General features: G+C 37.4%; 1 protein-coding gene across 7 annotated transcripts in view; it reads right to left on the bottom strand.

Moving 5' to 3' along the window:
• The window catches only part of Chd9 (chromodomain helicase DNA binding protein 9), a 217,271-nt gene that overhangs the window by 53,936 nt on the left and 140,131 nt on the right, over positions 1 to 23,204 (bottom strand). For all 7 annotated transcript variants that reach the window (XM_028788235.1, XM_028788239.1, XM_028788238.1 and 4 more), the window contains 12 exons: positions 21,469 to 21,615; positions 20,952 to 21,020; positions 20,815 to 20,870; positions 19,706 to 19,823; positions 15,259 to 15,345; positions 14,440 to 14,577; positions 12,695 to 12,816; positions 9,009 to 9,252; positions 4,794 to 4,970; positions 2,442 to 2,585; positions 2,091 to 2,346; positions 426 to 636 (listed from right to left, as the gene is read on the bottom strand). In XM_028788235.1, coding sequence (XP_028644068.1) covers positions 426 to 636; positions 2,091 to 2,346; positions 2,442 to 2,585; positions 4,794 to 4,970; positions 9,009 to 9,252; positions 12,695 to 12,816; positions 14,440 to 14,577; positions 15,259 to 15,345; positions 19,706 to 19,823; positions 20,815 to 20,870; positions 20,952 to 21,020; positions 21,469 to 21,615 — 1,769 coding nt within the window. The remainder of the gene's footprint in view (positions 1 to 425; positions 637 to 2,090; positions 2,347 to 2,441; positions 2,586 to 4,793; positions 4,971 to 9,008; positions 9,253 to 12,694; positions 12,817 to 14,439; positions 14,578 to 15,258; positions 15,346 to 19,705; positions 19,824 to 20,814; positions 20,871 to 20,951; positions 21,021 to 21,468; positions 21,616 to 23,204) is intronic.

Genomic DNA, 23,204 nt, shown 5'->3' with positions numbered 1-23,204 from the left:
CACTCCAGAGGCAGGAAGATCTCTGAGTTCGAGGTCAGCCTGGTCTACAGAGTGAATTCCAGGACAGCCAGGGCAACACAGAAACCTTGTCTCAAAACAAATAAACAAAGAACAAAAACAAATAAAATAAACAGCTGAAATTTCTGGTTTCCTTTTATGATACACTGATACGAAATTGAATCTCTGATATTCTCATAAAATATTCTATATATGCTATATTTGTTTATGCAAATACTGATTAAGTTAAATTCAATGCTTATATTGTCATGAAGCAAAAACAGAAACAGAATAACAAATCTATATTTAGCAAACCAGAAAAGATTAAAGTATAGGCAGGTTCTAATTATTTCAATGAAATAAAACAGAAATAAAAACATTACCCCAAGGTTTATGAACTAGGTCAACCACACAGCATGCTTCTGTACCTTTTATGGATAAGATAGTCTTCCAGGATGTCAAGGCAGCGGACCATCTGAGAGAAGATAAGCACTTTGTGGCCGCCGGCTTTCATTTTGGGAAGTAATTTATCAATGAGGACCAGTTTGCCAGCAGATTGGATCATTGCTTGCAGATGAAAATCAGAGGCAGATGGATTGTATGTATCTCTAAATTCTCCAAGTATTTTCTCCTCAGCACCTGTGTGAGAAGGAAGCCATGAAAAGAACAATAAAAACTGACCGGCAGTTTCCAGCTGCTGTAGGTTAAACCAGAACTGGGACACTTCTGGACTTGGGTAATGTACAACTTTTCAGTGACAACTGCTTTGCTTTTATTAGAATTATTTAAGTTTGTATCTAACCATCCACTAACACAACACTGTTAATTTCATGAAGATATAGATAATGTCTTAAGCATCTTTGAAAGTGTTTATATAGATTTTTGTCTGCTAATGAGTGCTTCTAGGGAGGAATAACAAAACTACAGGTCTGCCAGGCACAGCAGCTCGTGGAGAGCTGAAGCAGGAAGACTGCTAGGACTACCAGGCAAGACCTTCTTACCATGTCCTCCTATCTGACTCCAAATGACCTCAAAGCCGAACAAAAAAAACAAGAGGCCGGGCGGTGGTGGCGCACGCCTTTAATCCCAGCACTTGGGAGGCAGAGGCAGGCGAATTTCTGAGTTCGAGGCCAGCCTGGTCTACAGAGTGAGTTCCAGGACAGCTCGGGCTATACAGAGAAACCCTGTCTCGAAAAACCAAAAAAAAAAAAAAAAACAAGAAAACCCCACAAAACCAAAATAAAACAATTGTGGCTCCAAGGCAAAGAAATGAATACATATACCTTTAAACATGCATGTATTCTTAAACAAGTGGTTAATATTTTTTTAAAAAAATCTTAATTTTGGGTATAACCAAAGGATGATTATAATTGATCTGAATGTGAATGTTAGCCACTAAAATAAGAAAACAAGAAAATATAAAAAAAGAAAGCCCCGTGAGGTCCTTGTTACATTTCTTTCTGAGATTCTAGATAAGAATCAAGGAGCTTTCTGTGTTCTTTCCCCAGCCTTTCTAGCCCAGCACTATAAGGACTCCACAATGTTGTCAGTTATCTAGGATGAATGAACAAAGGGAACTCTGGTAGAGAACCCAACAAGACTGTACAAAGCATCATTATTAGGACAAAATCTGAAACACTAACTACAATATGTAGACTGGAAAGAAACCAGAAAACATTGTAAATGCAGACACTTAAAGATATATTTGTCTAGCCGGGCGGTGGTGGTGCATGCCTTTAATCCCAGCACTTCGGAGGCAGAGGCAGGTGGATATCTGAGTTCGAGGCCAGCCTGGTCTACAGAGTGAGTTTCAGGACAGCCAGGACTATACAGAGAAACCATGTCTGAAAAACTAAAAAAAAAAAAAAGATATGTTTGTCTGATCTGAGGATTCTCCACTACAGAGTAAACTCTTGACCTAGTGACTTGGTGTGCTCAAACTGGACAGTCACATTGCCTCTGATGCCGAGATGCTTGTAAGGCCTCAGAGCAGAATAGGGAGGTAGTAAAACGGGAGCTGCAAACACGGGAGCTTTGCTTGTGGTTGATTACTGTTGGAAAGGAAGATGTCTGCTGTGATTCCTTTTAGCTACCTTTGATAAGATATGGATGATTGCAGCATTTCCTGAGCTCCATCATGGTATTGACCAAGTTAGGGACATTAGTTTGTCCAGCTCCTTTGGATAAAAACGAGAAGTTCTTCTCTAAAATAGCCCTATAGTATTTCTTTTGAATGTTGGTAAGCTCTACTTCGATAATTGTCTCTTCCTTGGGTGCCAATTTCTTCTCCACATCTTCTTTTAATCGTCTCAGCATCATTGGTTTAAGGATAGCCTGAAGTTTCTGCACCTGAATAAGCATGAAAGAAATATCACATATGCATCCAATTATCATAGAGAGTACAAGAAGAGGTTTGTACTTATTTACAAAAAACAATAGAGCACCTGCTCCTCTGTTTTCAGATCTCCAAACTCTTGCATGAATGTTGATTCAGATGGAAACCTTAAGGGTTCAAGAAAGTGAAGAAGGCTGAACAGTTCCTCGACTGTATTTTGGAGAGGAGTGCCAGTCAAGAGCACCTTGTGTTCCTACAGAAAACAAGAATGACTAATGAACGCCTTGGGATTAAAATGAAATGGAAGCTGACATAGGTTATCCACATTGACTGCAATACAAGCAAGTAGTTTCTGACCCTACTATCCACAAGCTGATTCAAATATAACAATATTCCCATGATATTCAGCAATGTATTATTCAGTAAATTAAAAAACTTTTGATCCATCTTGCAATTTACCACTATGTTCTTGTTGTTGTTGTTATTACCATTATTATTTTACCTATTTGTGGTAGTAAAAGTTCTAAACATTTGAAGAACCATATTTTAGGTGTTTCAAAACAAAACAGTTATTTGTCTCTTTGAACTCAATCGTCAGTGTGGAAACTTGTGAACCAAAGGAAGTTCATGTTTGAAATCTAGATATTGATATTCAATTCTTGACAGAAAGCAGTTGAGTCACTAAGGTTTTATAATCCAAATAAGTAAATGGCTGAGTGGAATATACTTCTGATTATAGAACTGAACCAAAATTTAAGAGAAAATAATAATCGTTTTAATAGCATACTAAAATGTGATTTGATAATAATCCCCAACATATACTTTTATATCTCCATATATCTATATCTAAATAGTATCTATAAATCTGGTAAGTGTTGGGCTCAAAAGACAGACAGATAAGTGTAAATAATGGAGTGAAGTGTTGAACTGGGTCCACATACGTAAGGAAAGGAGACTGATTTTCACTGGGTGCCATTATGCTGATTTGCTTTAGTATTGATGCACTAGTTATGTGAAAGTAATTTTAAAAATGTTACAAACATTGGCATTTTGAAGAAACAAACATGCAAACAGTACTATGATCTTAAGAACCTCTAGTATTAGTGAGAGCAGACACCGTGAACATGTAGAGTTGGGTTTCTAGGTTGGTGAGATAGCTCAGGGAGTGAAGGTGTTTGAAGCCTAGCTGGATGGCCTCAGTTCGATCCCTAGAAACCACATGATGGGAGCAGAGAACTAACTCATCCAGGGTTGTCCTCCCATTCTACATGTGTGTCATGGAGGCTCAGTTTTCTCCCATAAATGACATGAGAAGTTTGGTGAAATGGCTTCCTTTTAAATTATTTCCTTTACTTTTTGATATAAAGTAATAATTACACCATTTCCTCACTCTTTTTCCTCTTCCGAAACCCTCCCGTGCCCCTCCATGCTCCTCTTCAAATCCATGGCTGATTTTTTCATGATACAACTTGCTCGTTCTATATAATGGTACTTGCACGAGTGTTTCCTGGGTTGACCACTTGGTACAGGAGAACCAATTGCCGTGCTGTTCGTGTGAAGACATTTCTCCCACCCTCACCACTCTGCAGTTGCCTGAATTATTCGTGTACAGTTGAGGCCTGCGGTCCTTCCCCAGCCGCTCTAACATGCCTATTGTTCTTGCTCAGTCCTGTCTAGGCAGTCATGGTAGCAAGGCTGCTCAGGTGTAGCTTCTGATATTCCTAGGAGATATGATCTTACAGCAAATGCCCTGTTCCTTTGTCTCTTACAATTTTTCCAACCCCTCTTCCACACTGCTCTCTGAGCCTCAGATTCAGGAGTTCTATTGTAGATGTATGTCTGTTGGGGCTCCACAACTCTGCATTTTGATAGGTTGTGGCTTTCTGTAATGGTCTTCATCTGTTGCAAAGAGACGTTTCCTTGATGTAGCATGAGAAATGGCTTTTTACAATGGAATTTAAGGTTTGAAATTTTGTGGCCGTGTATTCTTGTCAATGGTTCATATCTACAGGTTTCCTCTTTTGATTTTTATTTTATGAGTGTGAGTGTTTTGCCTGAATATATGTGTACCAAATGCAGGTCTAGTACTACAGAGGCTACAATAGGCGGTAGGATGCCCCAGAATTAGAGCTGGTGACAGCTGTGAGCCTGGATAGACACTGTTGACTGAACGGTTTCTCTCTGCAAGAGCAGCAAGTGCTCTTAACTGCTGAATCATCTCTCTGGGCCCTCTTTTAAGTTGATAAATAATTAAATCTGATCTTAGAAAGTGGTATACTTTTTTATAACAAATGCTAATTAAGGCCAAATAAGCAAAATATCTCAGTTAGCAAAATAGTATTTAAAAATACCAGTTCTAAAAAACTTAAAATAAATAATATTTTTGCATGAGTTTTGAGTCTCCACGTCCTTTACTACCTAGTTAGGAAACTAAGTCAAAATAATACTTTAAGTTACTTACCAGATTCATGAGTTTCAAACCCTCCAGGAGTTTACAGTTTTTATTTTTTAACCGGTGTGCTTCATCAATAATCACGCAGCGCCATTCAATTGCATTAAGTTCTCCACAGCCCCCAAGAATCATTTCAAAGGTAGTGATGATGGCTTGGAATCGGTATGCTCCTCTAATGATGCGCCCCTAGAAGTTACCAAACACAGTATGCAGGAAGAATATCTTAGTTTTACTTTTTCTTATGGCATAAAAGTAGAATGTGTTATAAATCATTTTTCATTGATATTTTTACATACACATACACTTAAAAAGTTTCATTATTAGAAATAGATTATATAGCTGTTCAATAACACTGCCAAAAAAATCATCCCTACCAGGCTGGAAGGAGAGCTTGGTTGGTAAAAGGCCTTTTGTGTAAGCTTCAGAAAGAACCTCAGTTCAATTCCGAACACCTACATAAAAAGCCTGCTCAATATAGTTTCACCAAGCAGGTGGAGTCAGGAGGAGGCCTGGGGAGACCAAGCAGTCTAACTTAAAGGAGCTCCAGGACAAAGACAAACCTTATCCTCAACGGTGAATGGAGTTCTTGAGGATTAAACCCAAGGAAGCTCTCTCACACATACACATGAGCACACACATGCACATGCTGACACACTCTGACACACGCACACGCACACACATGGCATTACTATACATGTGTATTAGTTAAACACAAGTAGTATATCCTAGTAAAATGTCTCAAGAAAAGAATTGAGGCTGGGTGTGGTGGCAGACATCTTTAACCCCAACATCAGGAAGACAGAAGCAGGCAGATCTCTGTGGGTTAGAAGCCATACTAGTCTGCATAATGAGTTCCAGACCATGCAGGGCTGCACAGTAAGACTGCTTCCGGGGTAAAAGGGAGCGAGTGAAGAATAAGTCAATTTTAAATATGATCTGGCCAGGGAGATTTTAGTACTAATGTTTAGATTTACATCTATGAATTCGCATTTACAACGGCAAACAAACAATGAGTATCATAATGGCCATGTAAATCATTTCTTCAGAGACTAGTTACTGATTACCTATGTACTGGTTTTGTTCTAGTTGCTGGAGATATAAAGGGAAGTAAAGCAAACTGAAGTACTATCCAAGTGGAACCTAGATGCTCATGCTCCTACTATAGGACACCACTAGTAAGAAAGCAGTGAGCCCAGTGATATCACTGCAGTCTTCTAAAGGACGACGGGGAAGGTGTGACGGGGAGGTGACACACAAGTAAAGACCTGTGCTGATAGCTATATATGTGGGAGAATGCGTCCTGTGCAAAAATAGGCAGCACAAAGGGCCTAAGGGATGTTTGACAGCATGCAGATGACATCACGGACAGAGTAGCTGCAATCAGAGAAGAAGGCTGAGGGAATAAGGCTGATGCCGAGGCATCTGGAAACTGACTGTAAGACCTTACTCACAACAAGACGCTAGTAAGGGGATGTGATCAGGTTAGGAATCTGTGGCTGCTCAAGGGAAAGTGGTCTCTAGATGCCAAAGTCAGGGTCATAAGAACCATCAACAGTGCTGTCAGATTGTGCCCAAGTCTGGTGGAGCTCTTGATGGTAGCAGCAACTGGTTTCTTAGGTTACCGGAGTGGACTCAGGTACGATACATGGCGAAGACTCAAACTTGTGGGTTGCAACCCCTACAGGGGTCGCATATCAGATATCTTGCATATTCAGTGTTTACAATTCATAGTAGTTGCAAAATGACAATTATGAAGTAACAACAAAGTAATTGTATGGTTGGGGTCACAGCATGAGGGACTGTTGGGAAGGCTGGGAAGCGCTGCTCTAGAGCATTGGCTTGAACAACTGGATTGTAGAGCTGGTTCACGGCGGTTCACTAATATTAGGGAGCTAAGGATTGTTGTCCTGTTAGTGTTAAGACTGAGGTACCTGGAGATGTAACTAGGCATTTTACAGGACTCTGAAATTTAGGAAAGAGTGTAGAGTTGCTATGATTTGGGGGAGTTTCTGTCAGCATGGAAGTAATTTAACGTCATGTTTATGAATGAAAAAGGATGATGAGACTGGACAGCTATACTGAAGTTTGGAGGGAGGGGTGAGATAAAGTAGCATGGAGTTTAAGAAGCTAATAACCCTAAATGCAAGCGAGACACAAACTCTTAGGAATTGAAGGACAGAAAGAAAGGTTGAGAAGAATTGTGTCTTTGAATTGCTTATAGATGATTTCCTATTGTCTTTACACTATGCACTGAGCTATACAGCAGCTCTAGTGCAATATTACTACCATGGGGACACAGTATAAACTCATCGCATTTCAAGGCTTTGCAAACAGGATTTCTATTATAACAAGGGCTCTTGGATGTGATTAATAATAGTTTTGCTCTATTCTTTTACTGTGACCCACATAAATTTCGTTATGACCCATTTCACTCAAGTACAAAGTTAATTCAATAAAAACTATTTTACAAGGTTGTGATTATAGACAGTAAGTAAAAGAATATATGTAAATTGTTTAAAAGTAATTTTTTGTGGCTATTATTTCTTTATGGTACTCTTTCCTGAGTTAAAAAAAAATAGCAAGGTTTGCTACTACTATAATTCTTAAGGTGTTTAATAACTTGAAAACACAGAAGGAAATATCTAGCTAACTGATTAAAATACATTTATAAGATTTTAAAAGTTGTATCTGTATTTACTTTATAGTACAGATATATTTTGTTCATTTTGAAATTCAACATCTCTAACTAAGATGTTAGAAACTTTAACGTTACTCATAAAACATAATATTTGATATATAACATTCAGTTTATTATGTATCAAGAATCTCTTGGCTTTGGACTATCATTTATACTAAACTATAATATTTACATTGAAGTTACAGCTTAGATAAAAACCTCTTAAGGTCCCATAATTTTAGTTTTTATAAGAAGTGAATTCAAACTCTCAGCATGAGAGCACATGGCGGTAATCCCAGTATTTGCATGCTAAAGTGGGAAGATTCCCATGAGTTTAAACCTGGGCTACACAGCAAGACTTCTATCGTAAAAGAAAAAAGTTACATAATTATTTTTATGATACCATAGGGCTTTATGTTTGATAAGGAACAATATACTGTGTGAGAGAATCACACTAGAATCCAAGATGCCATGACTGTAAAGTGCAGAGGTGGTGGTTTTCTCTATGGCAGAGTACTGGGTGGTGGGGCATATGCTCAGTTTCATACACAGGCAATATTGTCAGCGTTGGAAACAGAAGAGAAAGTGATGTTACACAAACAAACACGGCTGCACACTCATTCTCAGCAGGAAATATAACAGAAAATCAGTTACAGTTGGAAGCAAGAGCACAAGGCCATGCCCACTGTCCTGCTTTGAGTTCTACTGTCATTGTAAGGCCATATTGCACACTGATTTTTTTTTTTTTTAAGGACAAAACAATAAATGAAAGAAAGGATATTTAGGAGCTACTGAGGTAGCCAGCCAGACAATAAACCTGTTTAACAGTATAATGCTGTCTGGACTGTGTTTACTGATTTTGCTTTTATTTCTGAATAAAGATTTTTTTTTATCAGAAAAATCATATTAACATTCAAGACTACAATTTGGTTTGTTCTCTCTGTGTCTATGTGTCTCTCTGTCTCTGTACCACTTATGTAATCATGAGGTAATCATGCTATCTCTGTCTCTGTACCACTTATGGAATCATGAGGTAATCATGCTATGCAGAGGCTTTACTGTGGATTTACCGCTGCCAGCCCACAAACCAAATAAAAAAACAAACAACACTAAAATCAAGATACATTGAACATGAAAGAGAGCCTTAGGCTCACTTCAGTATGCATTTACTGTCATCCTAGTTCCTGAAGAGTCAGTGTTGAAAGAGGACAGTGCAGGAACAATATGTTGCAAAGACAGTTATATCAGGAAATAATGGATATTTAAGAGGAAATAAAAATAAATTAAAAATAAAAATAAATTATTTTAGTTAGGAAAATATAGACTATGTGTTTTTGTAAATCCATATTCTGTGCTATAGTAAACTAGAAATATTACACTGGCTCTAGTCGCTGCATTCCATCTACTAAATCTTATGACAATATAAATACAGACGAGGCTCAAGTAAGTGATTAAAATCTGTATCAAAACTGCAGATCGTTGACCTGGCATACATCGCATTCAGTCACATTCTTTCAAGCAAGGAAACACAGTTAGCAAGTGCACACCTGAGGGTCCCTGAAGTACATCTCGTACTGCCGTATCATCTGTCTGCTAATCAGGCTCCCGTGATAGACGACAACGTTGATATCAGTCCACGTACGGAACTCTCTCTCCCAGTTTGCAATGGTAGAGAGCGGCGCGATAATCAGGAAAGGTCCTCTTATGCCAGTCAGGAGGATTTCGTAGAGGAATGTAATCGACTGAATGGTTTTCCCAAGGCCCATTTCATCTGCTAAAATGCAGTTTCGTCTGAAATAGATAAATATATTATTCATGAATACACACATCGGGCTTTTCAGAATACTATTGTTTTAAAAGATAAATATGCATAAATAAACAAAGATCCAATGAAAATACTTGCATTTGTAAAAACATAAAAAGTTGCTGACATGCAGGGTAAACTCAAATTATAATTTTACTATAATCGGTTAAAGGAACACTTGAAGATTTTTATAGCTTCAAATGAAGATACTGACCAGTAAGTGTCTGATTTTAAGAGTGAAAAAGCAAGAGTAAGGAATGTCAAATATTCAGGAAGCATTTATTAAGTACCTTCCCTTGTCTCAGGACAGTATGCAAAGATAGAATACAAAAGAACCAGAGCATGCTCCCCGCCTTCCAGGGGCGTGAGTCAATTAGAGAAGCACATACGCGAACACACAAGTCGCCCTGCCATGTCCACAGGAGAAGAACTTATTTCTGGCATTCACCTGTGGTTTTGCTTTAGAAGACCCTACAGAATTTGAAGAACAAACAGAAAGCCAAATTACGAGATAACTAGGTCTTCACTCGATACATTCTGATCCACTGTGTATGGAATAAGATCTAAGAAATTACATTTTAAAAAATAAATTCCACAGATGATTTTTCTATGTGGCCAGTGAAGAATAAACAGAGTAAATGTTTTTATGGAAGACCAGAGGAATACAACAATAAATAATAAACTGGCTAGAACAAAGGGGGAGGCTTCAGGTCAGTTGATTTGTCAACTGAAAATGCTAAGATTTTTTTCAAAGGGCAAAGGAAAGAATCAAAGTAACACATACAAACTAGGGAACCAAAAGGTGCCAAAGGACAGGAGAAGGGAAGACAGATCAGTGAGATGAGTCAGAGATTAGACATCATTCTATTACACAAAGTCAGGCACTAAAAATCTTATAAAAATACAGTAAGGGCAGCTCAACATTGTTTTACTTCAATGCTACGTATGAAAAGGTAGAAAGTAAAGAGTGAGAGAGTAGAAGTTTTGGCACTAACTGGAAAGGTGGTATAGGAAGACAGGGAAGAAAGGTCAGGCACAGGCACTAAAGAAGTTGTTAAGAAAGTGGAACATGGCAGAGTTGCGATGACTTGCCCTGGTCACCAACTACATGTACAAGGTAAGAGCCAGACTTTAGTTTGGCAGGATGAATGAATCGTGTTATTAGTCATATGGGAAATATTGGAAAGAACAAATTTGATATGTTCAAAATAGAAAATAAGACTAGTTTTAAGTCTATGATGTATCTAAAGAAACTTTTGAATCACATACTAAGGCACCTAAAGACAAAAATAAATATGGAACCATAATTCAAGGCCTTAAGAATAAAGTTATAGGCCATAAAAATATTGGCTAGTTTAAATGGAGAGTGAGCAGGTAGCTGGGATGGCTAAGGAGAAAAAACATGGAATTTAATAATTAAATAAAAGATAAAAATCTAGGAAAAGAGGATAAAAGAAACAGCTAAAATATAGAAGAGAAAGAACCAGCAAACAGTTGAAAGTCATTTTTTTTGTTTGTTTGTCTTTGTTTTGTTTTTCTTTTTTGGTCTTTCTAGACAGGGTTTCTCTGTGTAGCGCTGGCTGTCCTGGAACTCACTCTGTAGACCAGGCTGGCCTCGAACTCAGAAATCCACCTGCCTCTGCCTCCCAAGTGCTGGGATTAAAGGCGTGTGCCACCACCACCTGGCCAGTTGAAAGTCATAATCACAGAGATGCTAAAGATTTTGGAGAGAGTCACACTGTAGAAGATGTTGAAAATAAGAATGGAAAGAAAGTTTAAAGGAAGAAATAGCAATTTGTATATATTCAGTGCAGGAGAGATGAATTGACTGCTAAGAATATTTCATTAAGGCTAAGAATATTCCATTAACTGAAAATAAGAAATTCAGAAAAGCAACAGAAACAAAGTCCAAAGCTGGATATAGCGATGCATGCCTGTAATCCTGGTGAGACTAACACAAAGGGACTACCATGAATTTGCAGCTAGCCTGGTCTACACAGTGAGCTCTATACCAAGATAAGCTAGAAGGTGAACATACAACAGAAATCTAGACTGTGACAGAATGCAAAGAAAACAGGGATCAGGGAGTGAATGGGAGCTCAAGTTTTGCAGAGAAGTTACAAAGGGGCTTGAGGAAGTTAGAAGGAAAAGCAGAGTCAAAAAACTTACACTTTTCTATTTCACTTTTATGAATAAATACCCAAATTGTTCATAGATTTAGACAAAGGAGTCTTCTAGCATGGCCTGAAGGTATAAAAGAGGAGAGCTGACCCAAGGCTGGACACAAGACAGTCTGTAGAGTTGAGGCAGCACGATTTGATCATGGGTGTGACATGAGGTTAGTGCTATGAATCTGGAGAAGCGCTAGGAGGACCAGGCATGAAGGCAGGCAAACATTTGAGAATGCAAAGCCTACTGTCTCTGGTTTCTTTATGAAGCAGTCATACAGAGAGACCTGGAGAATTATGTAAGGCGTAAGAGGAAAATGAAGAAAATGTAAACCAGGTAATATAAAAAGTGCAAAGGGCACTATCAAGAGAAGACAATTTCTAAAGTGTATTTTTCTTTTACCTGGATGATTACTTTGAAGGAATTAATGATTAATATTTATAAAGCATAAGTCAGAGAACATGGCATGGCTAGCAGGATATTCTCACTCCTCCTAATTAAGCCTCATAACTCAGCATAACTAAGTATGGCACCTCAGAAGAAGAATATGAGAATTAAAACAGCAAAAAGGTGGATTTTCAAAACAAGTACCACTAAATTCTTGCTATCATGTCTGGGATTAGCATTTCATTTGATATTTGATATCTGATATTTGATATCATGTCTGGGATTAGCATTTCATTTGATATTTGTACATGTTACTGTACTTATACTTCATTCTCACTTACGATGCTATGCCACCTTTTAACTCCTGTGAAATTATCTTTCTACCTCAATAAATTACCTCAATAAACATGTTGTATAAAGCATTTTGAACAACTTAGAAAATGAATAGCCAAAGGAAACTATTGTTATATTCCCATAATCTTATGTTCAATTAATTAGCTGCTTACAGTCTATGTCATTTGAAACTTACATTAAATGTCAACAGTAATCTCTACAGGTGTTAACATACAGCTCAACTGATACAATTCTTGACATAAATTACCTGTTGAAAAGCTAAAACGCAGTGGGTATTTTGAGACTATAAGAAAGTTATTTCAAATTTATCTATTAATAACAAACATGTGAGTGATAGCTACTGATAGGAAGCAAAGGTAAAACTGGCATTCAAAATTATAATTCACATTATTTTCCTGAGGTATCATCATTTTAAATAATAAAGACTTCCTGGCACTAACAGTATAGTGATGTAAGTACCAATTCTAATTAGCATATTTTGGCATATAATAAAATCTTTTCTTCCGATATACTACATACCTGTTATACCAATTGAACAAGAGCCAGTTGAGTCCTTCTAGCTGATATTCCCTGAGCTGATTGCCATTTTTATATTCCCTGGATTGATCTATTTTCTTCCAAATATTAGAGGGAGGACGATCCTTTGTGAACAAAAATAAAATGAATGATGCATTTCAGATGCTTATCTTCCATACAACTTACTCATGCCAAGCAACCTTGCTTCTAAAAGAACCTAGAAGCCAAAGCATATAGTGCATGATGAAATTTTACCTAATATTTAAAAACAAAGTTAATTCTGCTTAAACTCCCCCAGAGAATGTAACAGTAAGGCTCACAATGGCACTCATTCTGTGAAGCACTGATGCTAAAATCAGGTGCTATGAATGAATAGGAACCACACTCCGATACGATATTCTTCATGAACAGGTTATTTAAATTTTCTTTTCTTAACAGAATTTTCACTACATGGACAAAGTTTTAAAAGAGATATGTTATAAGTAGGGCTTTTACAAGGAATAGTCTTAAAGTTTTAAATAAAACCGATTAAGAAAACAAAAGGAGATAAAGAGAATTTTAATAGGTATAGAAAAATGCTCCTGAAAAAAAAAAGCAAATGTTCTTTTGTTACAAAAACTATTATCAACACTGTATTGTAGGCTCAAGTAAGTATCATCAAGCAAGGAAAAGAAAAATGTCATCCAGATGGAAATCACAGAATGCTGACTAGCTGGCCTCTAGACAGTTCTGTGAGTGCTTCCAAGGCCTAGGAAGTCCGGCAAGGGCTCCCTCACAAGGCTGCACTGCCAACCTGTGCCCGTGGTACCTCAGCTACGGTGTGTGTGAGCAGAGTGAGGAAGAATGCAGACTGCAGCAGATATTGTGTAGGGCTCCTGAGTAGGATTACACTTTCACAACAAAAGCAGTGTGAACAATATTCCAGCCTTAGCTCCACTATGTAAAATAGAGATAGCACAGTTAATCCAACTCATCCATACAATAAAAACATTTTACGTCCTTAAGAGGATATAAAGTTAGTATGGAAACAGATAATTGTACACTTATAAGTAATAACTGGCTTAGGGAAAAAATAGGCTTGATTTGAATTTTTCATTTAATAGAGAATTAGGAATCTTAGAGATGAAATTGAGAGTAAAATTTATGTGAATGATCTAAAAGAGATAACAGGAGACAAATTCAGAGACAGTTGTTTCATTTTGTTTTGTTTTTCAAGACATGGCTTCTCTGTGTGGCTGTAGTTGTGTCCCTGAATTCAGAGATCTACTTGCCTCTGCCTCCCAAATGCTGAGACTAAAGGTGCTGCTGCCACCACCCAGCCATGGGGAATTGTTAACTGGAACATCTTGGTGAGAACAGAATTTGTAAAGAGATACTTAATGAATTCTTAAGTGTACATTTACTCAAATAGATTAATTTCTATTCTCTCAAAAACTATGCAAGGACTTAATGTTTAGTGAAGCATTATATATAATAGAAAAAATAGGACTATGTATTAATAGAGAAAAGCTAAATTAGTTACATGGGCTATTATGTAGCAATTTAAAAGACTACTGTATCAATTGTACACCAGAGACTATATTAACTTAAAGTTAGGGCTATGGATCTAAGAAATAAGTGTGTGCTTAGATGCAAAAAGCCTTGATTGTAAATTCATATATGCCACAAACACAAAGACTGAAGATAACCTTACAGCAGCTAAATACAAAGTACTAAGATCTTAAGAGCTGTCTACGAAGGGCTCTCACCAAGTGTCTTGTGTCAGGCCTTGAAGCTTGCAGTTGTTCAAACTCTTCAATTTTTGCAAGATCTACATCTTCTTTTAATTCCCAGGTGCTATCTTCATATGGCAGTGAGCACCACTTTACCAAGTAGTAAATAACAGACTAAAAAAGAAATTGTTTTTCATTTTGCCACTTGGAAAGAAGTAAATAGTTTAATTAGAAAATGTTTCTAGATAACTTGAAAACAAAAACAAATGAGCCATTTTTTAAAAAGATTTTATGTGTGTGTTTGGGTGCCTCCATGTACATAGGTGTTCCATGTGCATGCCAGGTGCCTCCAGGTGTCAGAAGAGGTGCCAGATGCTTTGACACTGGAGCTAGGCACTAGTGAGGCACCACATGTGTGCTGGGAACTGAGCCCAGCCTTCTAAAATAAGGCTTAGACCTTACTTTTTTTTTTTTAGCAAGTGTATTAGGTTTGAATATTTAGAAAATTTAAAGTATTTCTTAGAATAAAATGATATATATTTACTCCCTATAACTTTAGCTACAGGTTAGTGGGCTGCTGTGTGGGTTCTGGGAACTGAACCAGGGTCCACTGCAAGAGCAGCTGGTGCTCTTACCTTCCAGCCTTACCCATTTCTCCTCCCGTTCTTATTTATTTTAATGTACATTTTTGTCTGCAGGAATGTCTGTGTACCACCATGTGTGTGCCCTTGGTGGCCAGAAGAAGGTGTTAGATCCCCTGAGCCTGGAGTTACAGACAGTGGGAGCCACAACTGCCAAGTGGGTGCTGGGAATTGAACTCCATCCCCTTAGAGACTATTTTTACTAAGTAATTACCTCACCAGTATCCTTATCTTCACAAAAAGAAACTTCCAATATTCTGTCTACTTCAACGTAGTCTGGGTTAAAGGGTTCTTCTTCCATCTAAAATTAAAAAGCAAATTTCATGGTATCTTATCTTACAGAAAAAAAAATTGAAAGACATAAATAAAGCAAATACATCTATTTAACTGCAATTACATCTATAATACACAAAATTCTTCCAATTTAATTTTCAAAAGCTATAAAGGATATTATGAACCACCCACTGAGTTGTAAGTAATACAAGCAAACTAATACTGCATTCCTGATACATAACCTACTCTAGCCGATAAGTTTAAAGCTCTAAACACAGCCTGTGCATCTTTCCTTTGCAACTTTGTATGGTAGTAAGACATGAAGACCACTGACTCCACATGCTGTCTCCCATGGCAACTGTCGTCACCTTTATCACACTCTTCACCTTCATGCCCGGTCTTGTCTTAATATGCACATATCTAGCTGAACACTAACTAACTATGTGGCTACCTCATACTCAGACGTACTTGTTTTCTCTTCCACCTGTGAGTTTCCTACCTTCTCTAATTGGATAAATGAAAACACCTCTCCTGCTCCATCCTCAGTCACCAAAACACAAGTGATGTGAGATTTCTTCCCTTCACCCTGTGATAGCTAATAAATCAGCAATTTGGAGCCAGGTATCCCTTGGGGGTGGGGAAAGGTAGATGGATCTCTGAGTTCAAGGCCAGCTTGGTCCCACTAGAGAGTTCCAGGACAGCTAGGACTACACAGAAAAACTCATCTCAAAAAAACAAAATAGGGGGCTGGAGAGATGGATCAGTGGTTAAGGGCACTGCCTGCTCTTTCAGAGGAATAGGTTCAATCCCCAGCAACCACATTAGTGTTCACAACTGTCTGTAACTTGAGTTCCAGGAGATCTAGTACCCTCACACAGACATATATACAGGCAAAACACCAATGCTATAAAATAAATAAATAAATAAATAAATAAATAAATATTAAAAATCAATCAATAAATCAGCAATGTGTACATTCTGTGTGAGACTCCATCTGTGAGTGTGCACACGTGTATATGTATAACATACAAAACTGGTTTTTACTATATTGCCCAAACTGAGTTCAACCTCATGATCTTCTTAAAATAACTGGCATTACTGTTACGTGCCAATGTGTTGGGTTTGTATAAATTCTGTGTATGTGTATGTGGTGCCAGAGATCAAACTCAGGCCTTTGACGTGCAGTACACATACTCTACCACTGAACTGTGTGCATTTCCCTCAGTCTCTCCTTTTGCTTTTTATTTTTTATTTATTTTTTTATTTTCAGAGACAGAGTTTCCCTGTGTAGTCCTGGTTGTCCTGGGACTTTCTCTGTAGACCAAGCTGGCCTCAAACTCTGCCTCTGCCTTCTGAATGCTGGGGACTAAAGGTGTGTGCCATTATCACATAGGTATAGTCTCTCCTTTAAAAGGAAATGTTTATTGACTTTCCTTTGTACGTCTGCATCTTTTGCCTGCATATATTTACTGTATATATATGCACTATGTGCATGCCTGGTGCCTGCAGGTACAGAGGAGGGAGTCAGATCCCAGAAACTTGAGTTAAGGATAGTTGTGAAATCATGTGGGTTCCAGGAACAAACCTAGATCTTCTGTAACAACGAGTGCTCTTAATGGGTGAGCCATCTCTCTAGCCCCAGAGGTGGGATGAATGCCACAATCTCTTCTAAGGAGTCCCTGAACTACTGCCTTTATTTCTTAAAATAGTGGTTTCTACTGTCCCCAATGTACATAATCTTTTTCAAGGACAAATTTCATAGACTGCCCCCTTGCTTGAAGTCCTTCACTTATTCTTCCTATTTGTGGATGAGCTCCATATTCGTTTTTGAGGAATAACAGAATTTTTCATTTTCAAGAAGCATCATTTCCTGAAGTGTAAAACAACTTTAACCCAGATTTCACGCTCCAGAGCACCACACAGGATTTTCTGAGAATGTGGAGCACACCATATTTTGTCAGAGCTTCATAATTTTACCCTCAGCTTCTCTCTGCTGACTAGACTGCTGCTCTCTTTCACCTGCTTGAGCAATTCCTACAAATCTTTGAAAGCCTGTTCTCCACAGCCAGCTTAGCTTTAATTGCCTCTCAGTGGTGCGCTGTATGCCATGTCTTAATTTAACACCAAGCCCCTCTTGATATTGGACTTACCTGATAACAATGTGTATAACCCAACATTGGTATTTTCAGAATGAAAAAAGAAGATGGTGGTATAACTATTTTTTGATGATGGATATATCCATTTGAGATGATTCATGATGTTTACATATAACTAAAAATCAAATTGTGGCCACAAACTACATGGAATCTTTGTCAAATGTAGTATAATGATAAAAAGAAATTTCAGTGCTTAAAAGAAAAAAAATCACATAGTCTTACTTATAATACACCTGAGTCAGGTGAGAAAAATCTATCTTAGTGAAAACCACAATGATATTCAAGTACTTGTAAGATAGGCAGGCAGTGGAATTTCCAACCTGAACCAGTCAGAGACTCTGGAGGAACAGAATGAACTCCCAGCGTCTGAAGTGTTACATGTCCTCAGAGTAACCAATTGTTAGATAACTTTAATGACTGCAAGTAAGAGTGACAGATCTGGGTGCGATGGCTAACACGAACTTCAGAACTCTAAAGGGCGATGTCAAGGGACATGGCTGGCCTGCTTGGTCCACAAGCAAGCACCGACTCAGCCAGGGCTTCATAGGACAAATCTGACAGGTACCAACTTTCACCAGTGATCAAGCCATCTCCTGGCCAGATATAACACGGAACAAAAAACTACCATACACAATGAATAAGATCCATGGAGAAGGAAGAGCAATCATTCCTGTGGCATTTTTTTTAGAAGTCAAGTGTGGTGGCATGCCTTTGATCCAGGCACTCAGGAGGCAGGGCCAGGCACATCTATGAGTTCAAGGCCAACCTGGTCTACAAAGTGAGTTCCAGGACAGCCAGGGCTACATAGAGAAACCCTGTCTTGAAAAAAAAACAAAAAGAAAGATATGGAAAAAATATCCAAGATGGAAAAGCAAATCCAAATTAAAGGAAACATAACAACTAAAAGTAATATGTGGTATTGAATTCGGGAACACTTCTGCTCTAAAAGTACTGGTACAATAATTTTTGAAATACAAATAAGGCCTATTGAAGAAATAACAATTGTATTGTTTATGTAAGAGACCAAGTATATAAATATGTTCAAATGTGTCAGAAAAAATTTACATGTATGATAATAAAAAAGGTGAGACAATGGCTAGAATTAAAGTAAATAGGGTAAATACAAAATAATCTAGTTAAAATGAATGTGAAATTTTTTTGTGATATTTTAATAACTATCTTGTTCAAGGTAAAGTTTCAACTTAAACAAACTTAAAAAAGAAAAAAAAAATCACAAAACTACAAGGTAGTGGTGCACAAAGGGGCAGGGTGACGAATCAAGTTGAAGGCTATTTCGAACCACTCAGAAGCCAGTGAGTTATGAGTGAGCTCCAGGCTACCTGGGGCAACATAGTGAAACCTGACCACAAATAAGTATATCAAAGAGACAGGAAAAACTGAGAGAAGGACATGAGGCCATTCAGTGAGGCCTAGAAGTGAACAAGCCCTTTTCAGTGATGCTGTGCACTTACACCAAAGTTCATGACAAACATGGGATATGTTTCATTCTCTAAAAACCACGCTTCCCCACCTATTTGCTACTTCCATTACTTGGAGACACACTGAGAATTACCTTGTGATATCTACAGATCCACATTCAACTATAATCAGCAAGACCCAGGCTACTTTAAAAACATAAGCACTAGTTGCCACTGAATTATCAGTACTTTTGTATTATCTTTTAAAAGACTGGCACTCACTGGAGAGTCACAGCTAGCCTGGAACTGTTATGGAGACTGGGCTGGCCACAACTCACAGAGATCTATCTGTCACTGCTTCCTAAGATTAAATACATGCACCACTATGGCAACCTATTAGAACTCTTATTTCCGGAGTTGTCAAGGTAATTAGAAAAGAGAAAAATACTATATAATTTTATAAATTATAGGTACTTATCCCCTTTCTGTTTTGAGCTCTTTAGGTGTTACTATGTTTATACAGGACAATTGATCTTTCGGTTCATATGCCAGATGTATACACAGATGACTTCACTTTAAGACTTTACATTTTCACCTTGGTTAAATCAGTGCAGGGACCAGTTGATAACACTTATTATTAACTATTAACGTTAGTAATGTAAGAAAGTAATGTTTTGCTCTGTGGCTCTGGGACTAGAGCTCAGGGTTTTGTGTATGCTATGCATATATTCTGCCACTGAACCTCATTCCTAGCTCCACCCGTAAATTCTCAAAGAATAAATAATACCAAGTGCAGTAAAGTTTTTTTCCTTACGTCAGCCAAAAAATGTGCCCTCTGTGCTTGTCTTAGCTTGAATCGCTTGATTTTCTGTTGGATCCTTTTATCTTTCAAAAGCTGCTGTTCCGTGGCCCATTCACAGTGTAGATAAGAGCTAAAAGTTTTATAAAAACAATACATTAGAATAATATAGAAAATTGTTTCTTCAAATGTATTTTTTAATTATAATATCTAACACAACAATATTAGCTTTCATTTTACATATATGTAATCACTTCATTCAATTTCAATGGATTTTGTAAGACCTTTATCCTGGAATGCTAAAAAATTGTAGTGACGGAGTCATGGTTTGTCTCCATGGATTGATAAGCTGACCAGAAGCTATTTCTACAACATGACTTACTTTTTACTATATTGATTTTTGCCATGATCAAAGATATATGCATTAAAACTCACTCAATTTTCTTTGAAAGAGTTAATAAATGTATGAAGAAAAATTGGAAATTATACAAAAGAAACACATTTTCTCACAACTGCTCACTCCACTGATTTAGCCAAGGTAAAAATGTAAGGCCTTAAAGTACAGTCATCTATGTATACATCTGGTATAGCCACCGAAAGATCAATTGTCATGTATAAGTATAAAAATGCCTGAAGAGCTCAAAACAGAAAGGGAATAAATATCTATAATTTATGAAATCATATTTTATAATATTCTTACATGCTCATATAATTTCAAATATTTAATCTTAACATGAGAGGTTTTCTTTCCTTCCTTCCTTCTTTTTTTCTTTCTTTTTTTTTTTCTTTTAGAAAAAGGGTTTTTCTGTGTAAGCCTGGCTATCCTGGAACTAGCTCTATAGAACAATCTGGCCTCAAACTCAGCAATCTGCCTGAACCTCCCAAGTGCTGGGATTAAAGGTGTGTGCCACCACCTCCTGGCAATAAAAGTTTTCAAAAATAACTTTTTTACTTTTTAATGATTGAGTTCTCACAATTACAAATAATAAAAACATTTATTAAAATGTAGATAAAATGAAAATATATTAATTGTAACTTAAGTATATTGATACTTACAAGTTAAATAATTTATATTTAACTAAACACCATAATGTTACACCATAACTTTTAATTCAAATACTTACTAATTTTTGTACTTTACAAAAAATTCTTCTATATCAAGCATAACTCCAGGTGATACCTAAAAAAATAAAATTAATAACTGTGATTCAAGCAGGACACAAAATATAATACATGTAAAGTATAATGTACTATTACTTACTTCCTTTTTTACAATCCTACAAGCTAGTATTTTGTCTACAATTGCAGCATCTTCTTCACTTGGATTTTCCTATGAGAAAGAGAGAAAAATCTATGATGGAATATATTCTCAAAAAAAAAAAATGTCATTCAACAAACAACAATGCATTCAGAGTGAGCACTATGTGAAACGTCAGGAATGAAAAGCAAGTCAGTGCTCTAGACATCTTCCGCTTGGGCGCTGCGCTGCTAACCGGGCCGCGCTGCTAACCGGGCCGCGCTGCTAACCAGGCTGCGCACCTTCATCTCGAAACCTCCACCATCACCACTTTTACCGCCAGCTGGAGGCTCGAGTATATACAAGATAAACATTTGCCCAAGGTTTCCAATCAAACTGACAAAGGCTAAATGTTTGGCTCATAGTTCATAAGAGAAAAAGTAAAAGTAGAAATATAGACTAGATGGTGATAATTTAGACAAGGAAGTCCAGGAAACAAGAGAGCTCGAGGTCCCGGTTGCGGGCTCAGGTTTAGTCTTACCACAAACAGCTGCAGAGGTTGTTCCCCAGGCGGAGGAGCTGAGTTCCTCTTCACTCTCAGACTGCCTTTCACCTCTTCTTCAGATTGCTTTCCTTCCGCATCTTCTGCGTATTTTTTCCTTTTAACTTGTCGATTTGATCTTCGTTTCTGTAATGAACCACAAGGATCTAATTTATATAAATTATTTTTTAAATATTTAGCAGGGATTTAAAGAATATTATACTCTTTATGTTGGTGATGTCTTAGAAAAAAAACTTCGAAAGTATACCCCATACTCGTCTCTCATTGCTTTCTGAGTAAAGGCTGCAGCATGCTCATGGCCATGAGTTCACAATCTTCACTTGCCCCAGCTTCAAATATGAGAGCTTAGTGGCACTTTATTTATTTTTCTTTATAAAGAAAAGAGCTAAAAAGATCTGCTTTTGTTTTGAACTAGTTCACAGCTTGGAAAGGCAATGTTCTGTTAGTAATACCTTTATTGTTGGGTTAGTTTTCTTTAGAAACAATTATAAAAATAATGAATTATCTTATTTAGCTATTAATTTACTCCCTAGGCAATATACATTTTAAACTATATATAGTTTTACACATTGGTACCAAACCTAAAAGTTACATCAAATGGTTATTTGTTAAATAATTATTAGGGGTATAAATACAGAAGAAATTAGATGTTCTCTAAAGTATGTAAAAATGTTTAAGATAGAAAATAATATGAGATCTTTTAGAATAACTACATAAAATGATTCTGTTTAATTAAAATCTAGATGAAGTAATAGGGTGGTTCACTACTCTTAATAGTTTCCTTAACATTAAAAAAAGGACAAAAACCATGCAACTGGAGTCTTTTTAAAGGTATTACTTATAGTAACAGGTCTTTTTAATACTCTAATTTTAAATCAGAACCAAATGTATATAGCTTTATCTTCCTAATTATTTAATATCTTTTTTTGACTGTTTATAATTCAAGGAGAAATTTTCAAAACAAAGCTACACAATTTTTGATGTTTTCACTAAAAAAAGGAAAGAAAGAAAAGAAAGAAAAGTCAAAGCTTAGTTTGGTTTCAGACTACAAAAGCACTTAATGGTGCTTACACTTCCATGAACCACTGGGGCAGAGGAGTTTCATCCATCTAGTCTACTGAGTAATAGCAGTCACGGCTTTTCCTGTTCCATTTCTGGACATTCCCCAGAAGTGGTCTTAGAAACCAGCCCCTGTGTTCTGCTTGTAGTTCCTGTAATATTACCTATGTGGAGCCTTTTCATTGTTTTCATAGCCATAACAAGCCCAGCTGTGACAGGACCAGCTGAACCTGTGTGATGCCTAGTGACGCACCACAGTGTTAAGTCTGCAGTGGCTGTGGCCTTTGAAAGACCATGCTTCTGTTTTATGAGTTGAGCAATACTGCAGGAGAGAAAGGCAATATATGGATAGCCAAATTCCCTGCCTCTTTGTTAGGATGGGTCACCATCTGCTTCTGCTCTTTCTCTTGGTGGGGGATGGCATCTAGGTTTGAGCTCTATAACTGACCAACAACTTCCAGCCCTTCTGTTGGACATAAATGCATTTACATTACTTGTTTGTTTGCTTGTTTGCTTACTTGCTTGTCTGTTTGGAGACAGGATTTCTCTATGTAGCCCTGGTTATCCTGGAGCTCAGGGTGGCCTCAAACTCAAGAGATCTGCCTGCCTCTGCCTCCTGCCTCCTGCCTCCTGCCTCCTGCCTCCTGCCTCCTGCC

This window comes from Grammomys surdaster, unplaced genomic scaffold, assembly GCF_004785775.1.
Source record: "Grammomys surdaster isolate TR1022 unplaced genomic scaffold, NIH_TR_1.0 125739, whole genome shotgun sequence".
Taxonomy (NCBI): domain Eukaryota; kingdom Metazoa; phylum Chordata; class Mammalia; order Rodentia; family Muridae; genus Grammomys; species Grammomys surdaster.
This window is presented reverse-complemented; position numbering and strand designations above follow the sequence as displayed.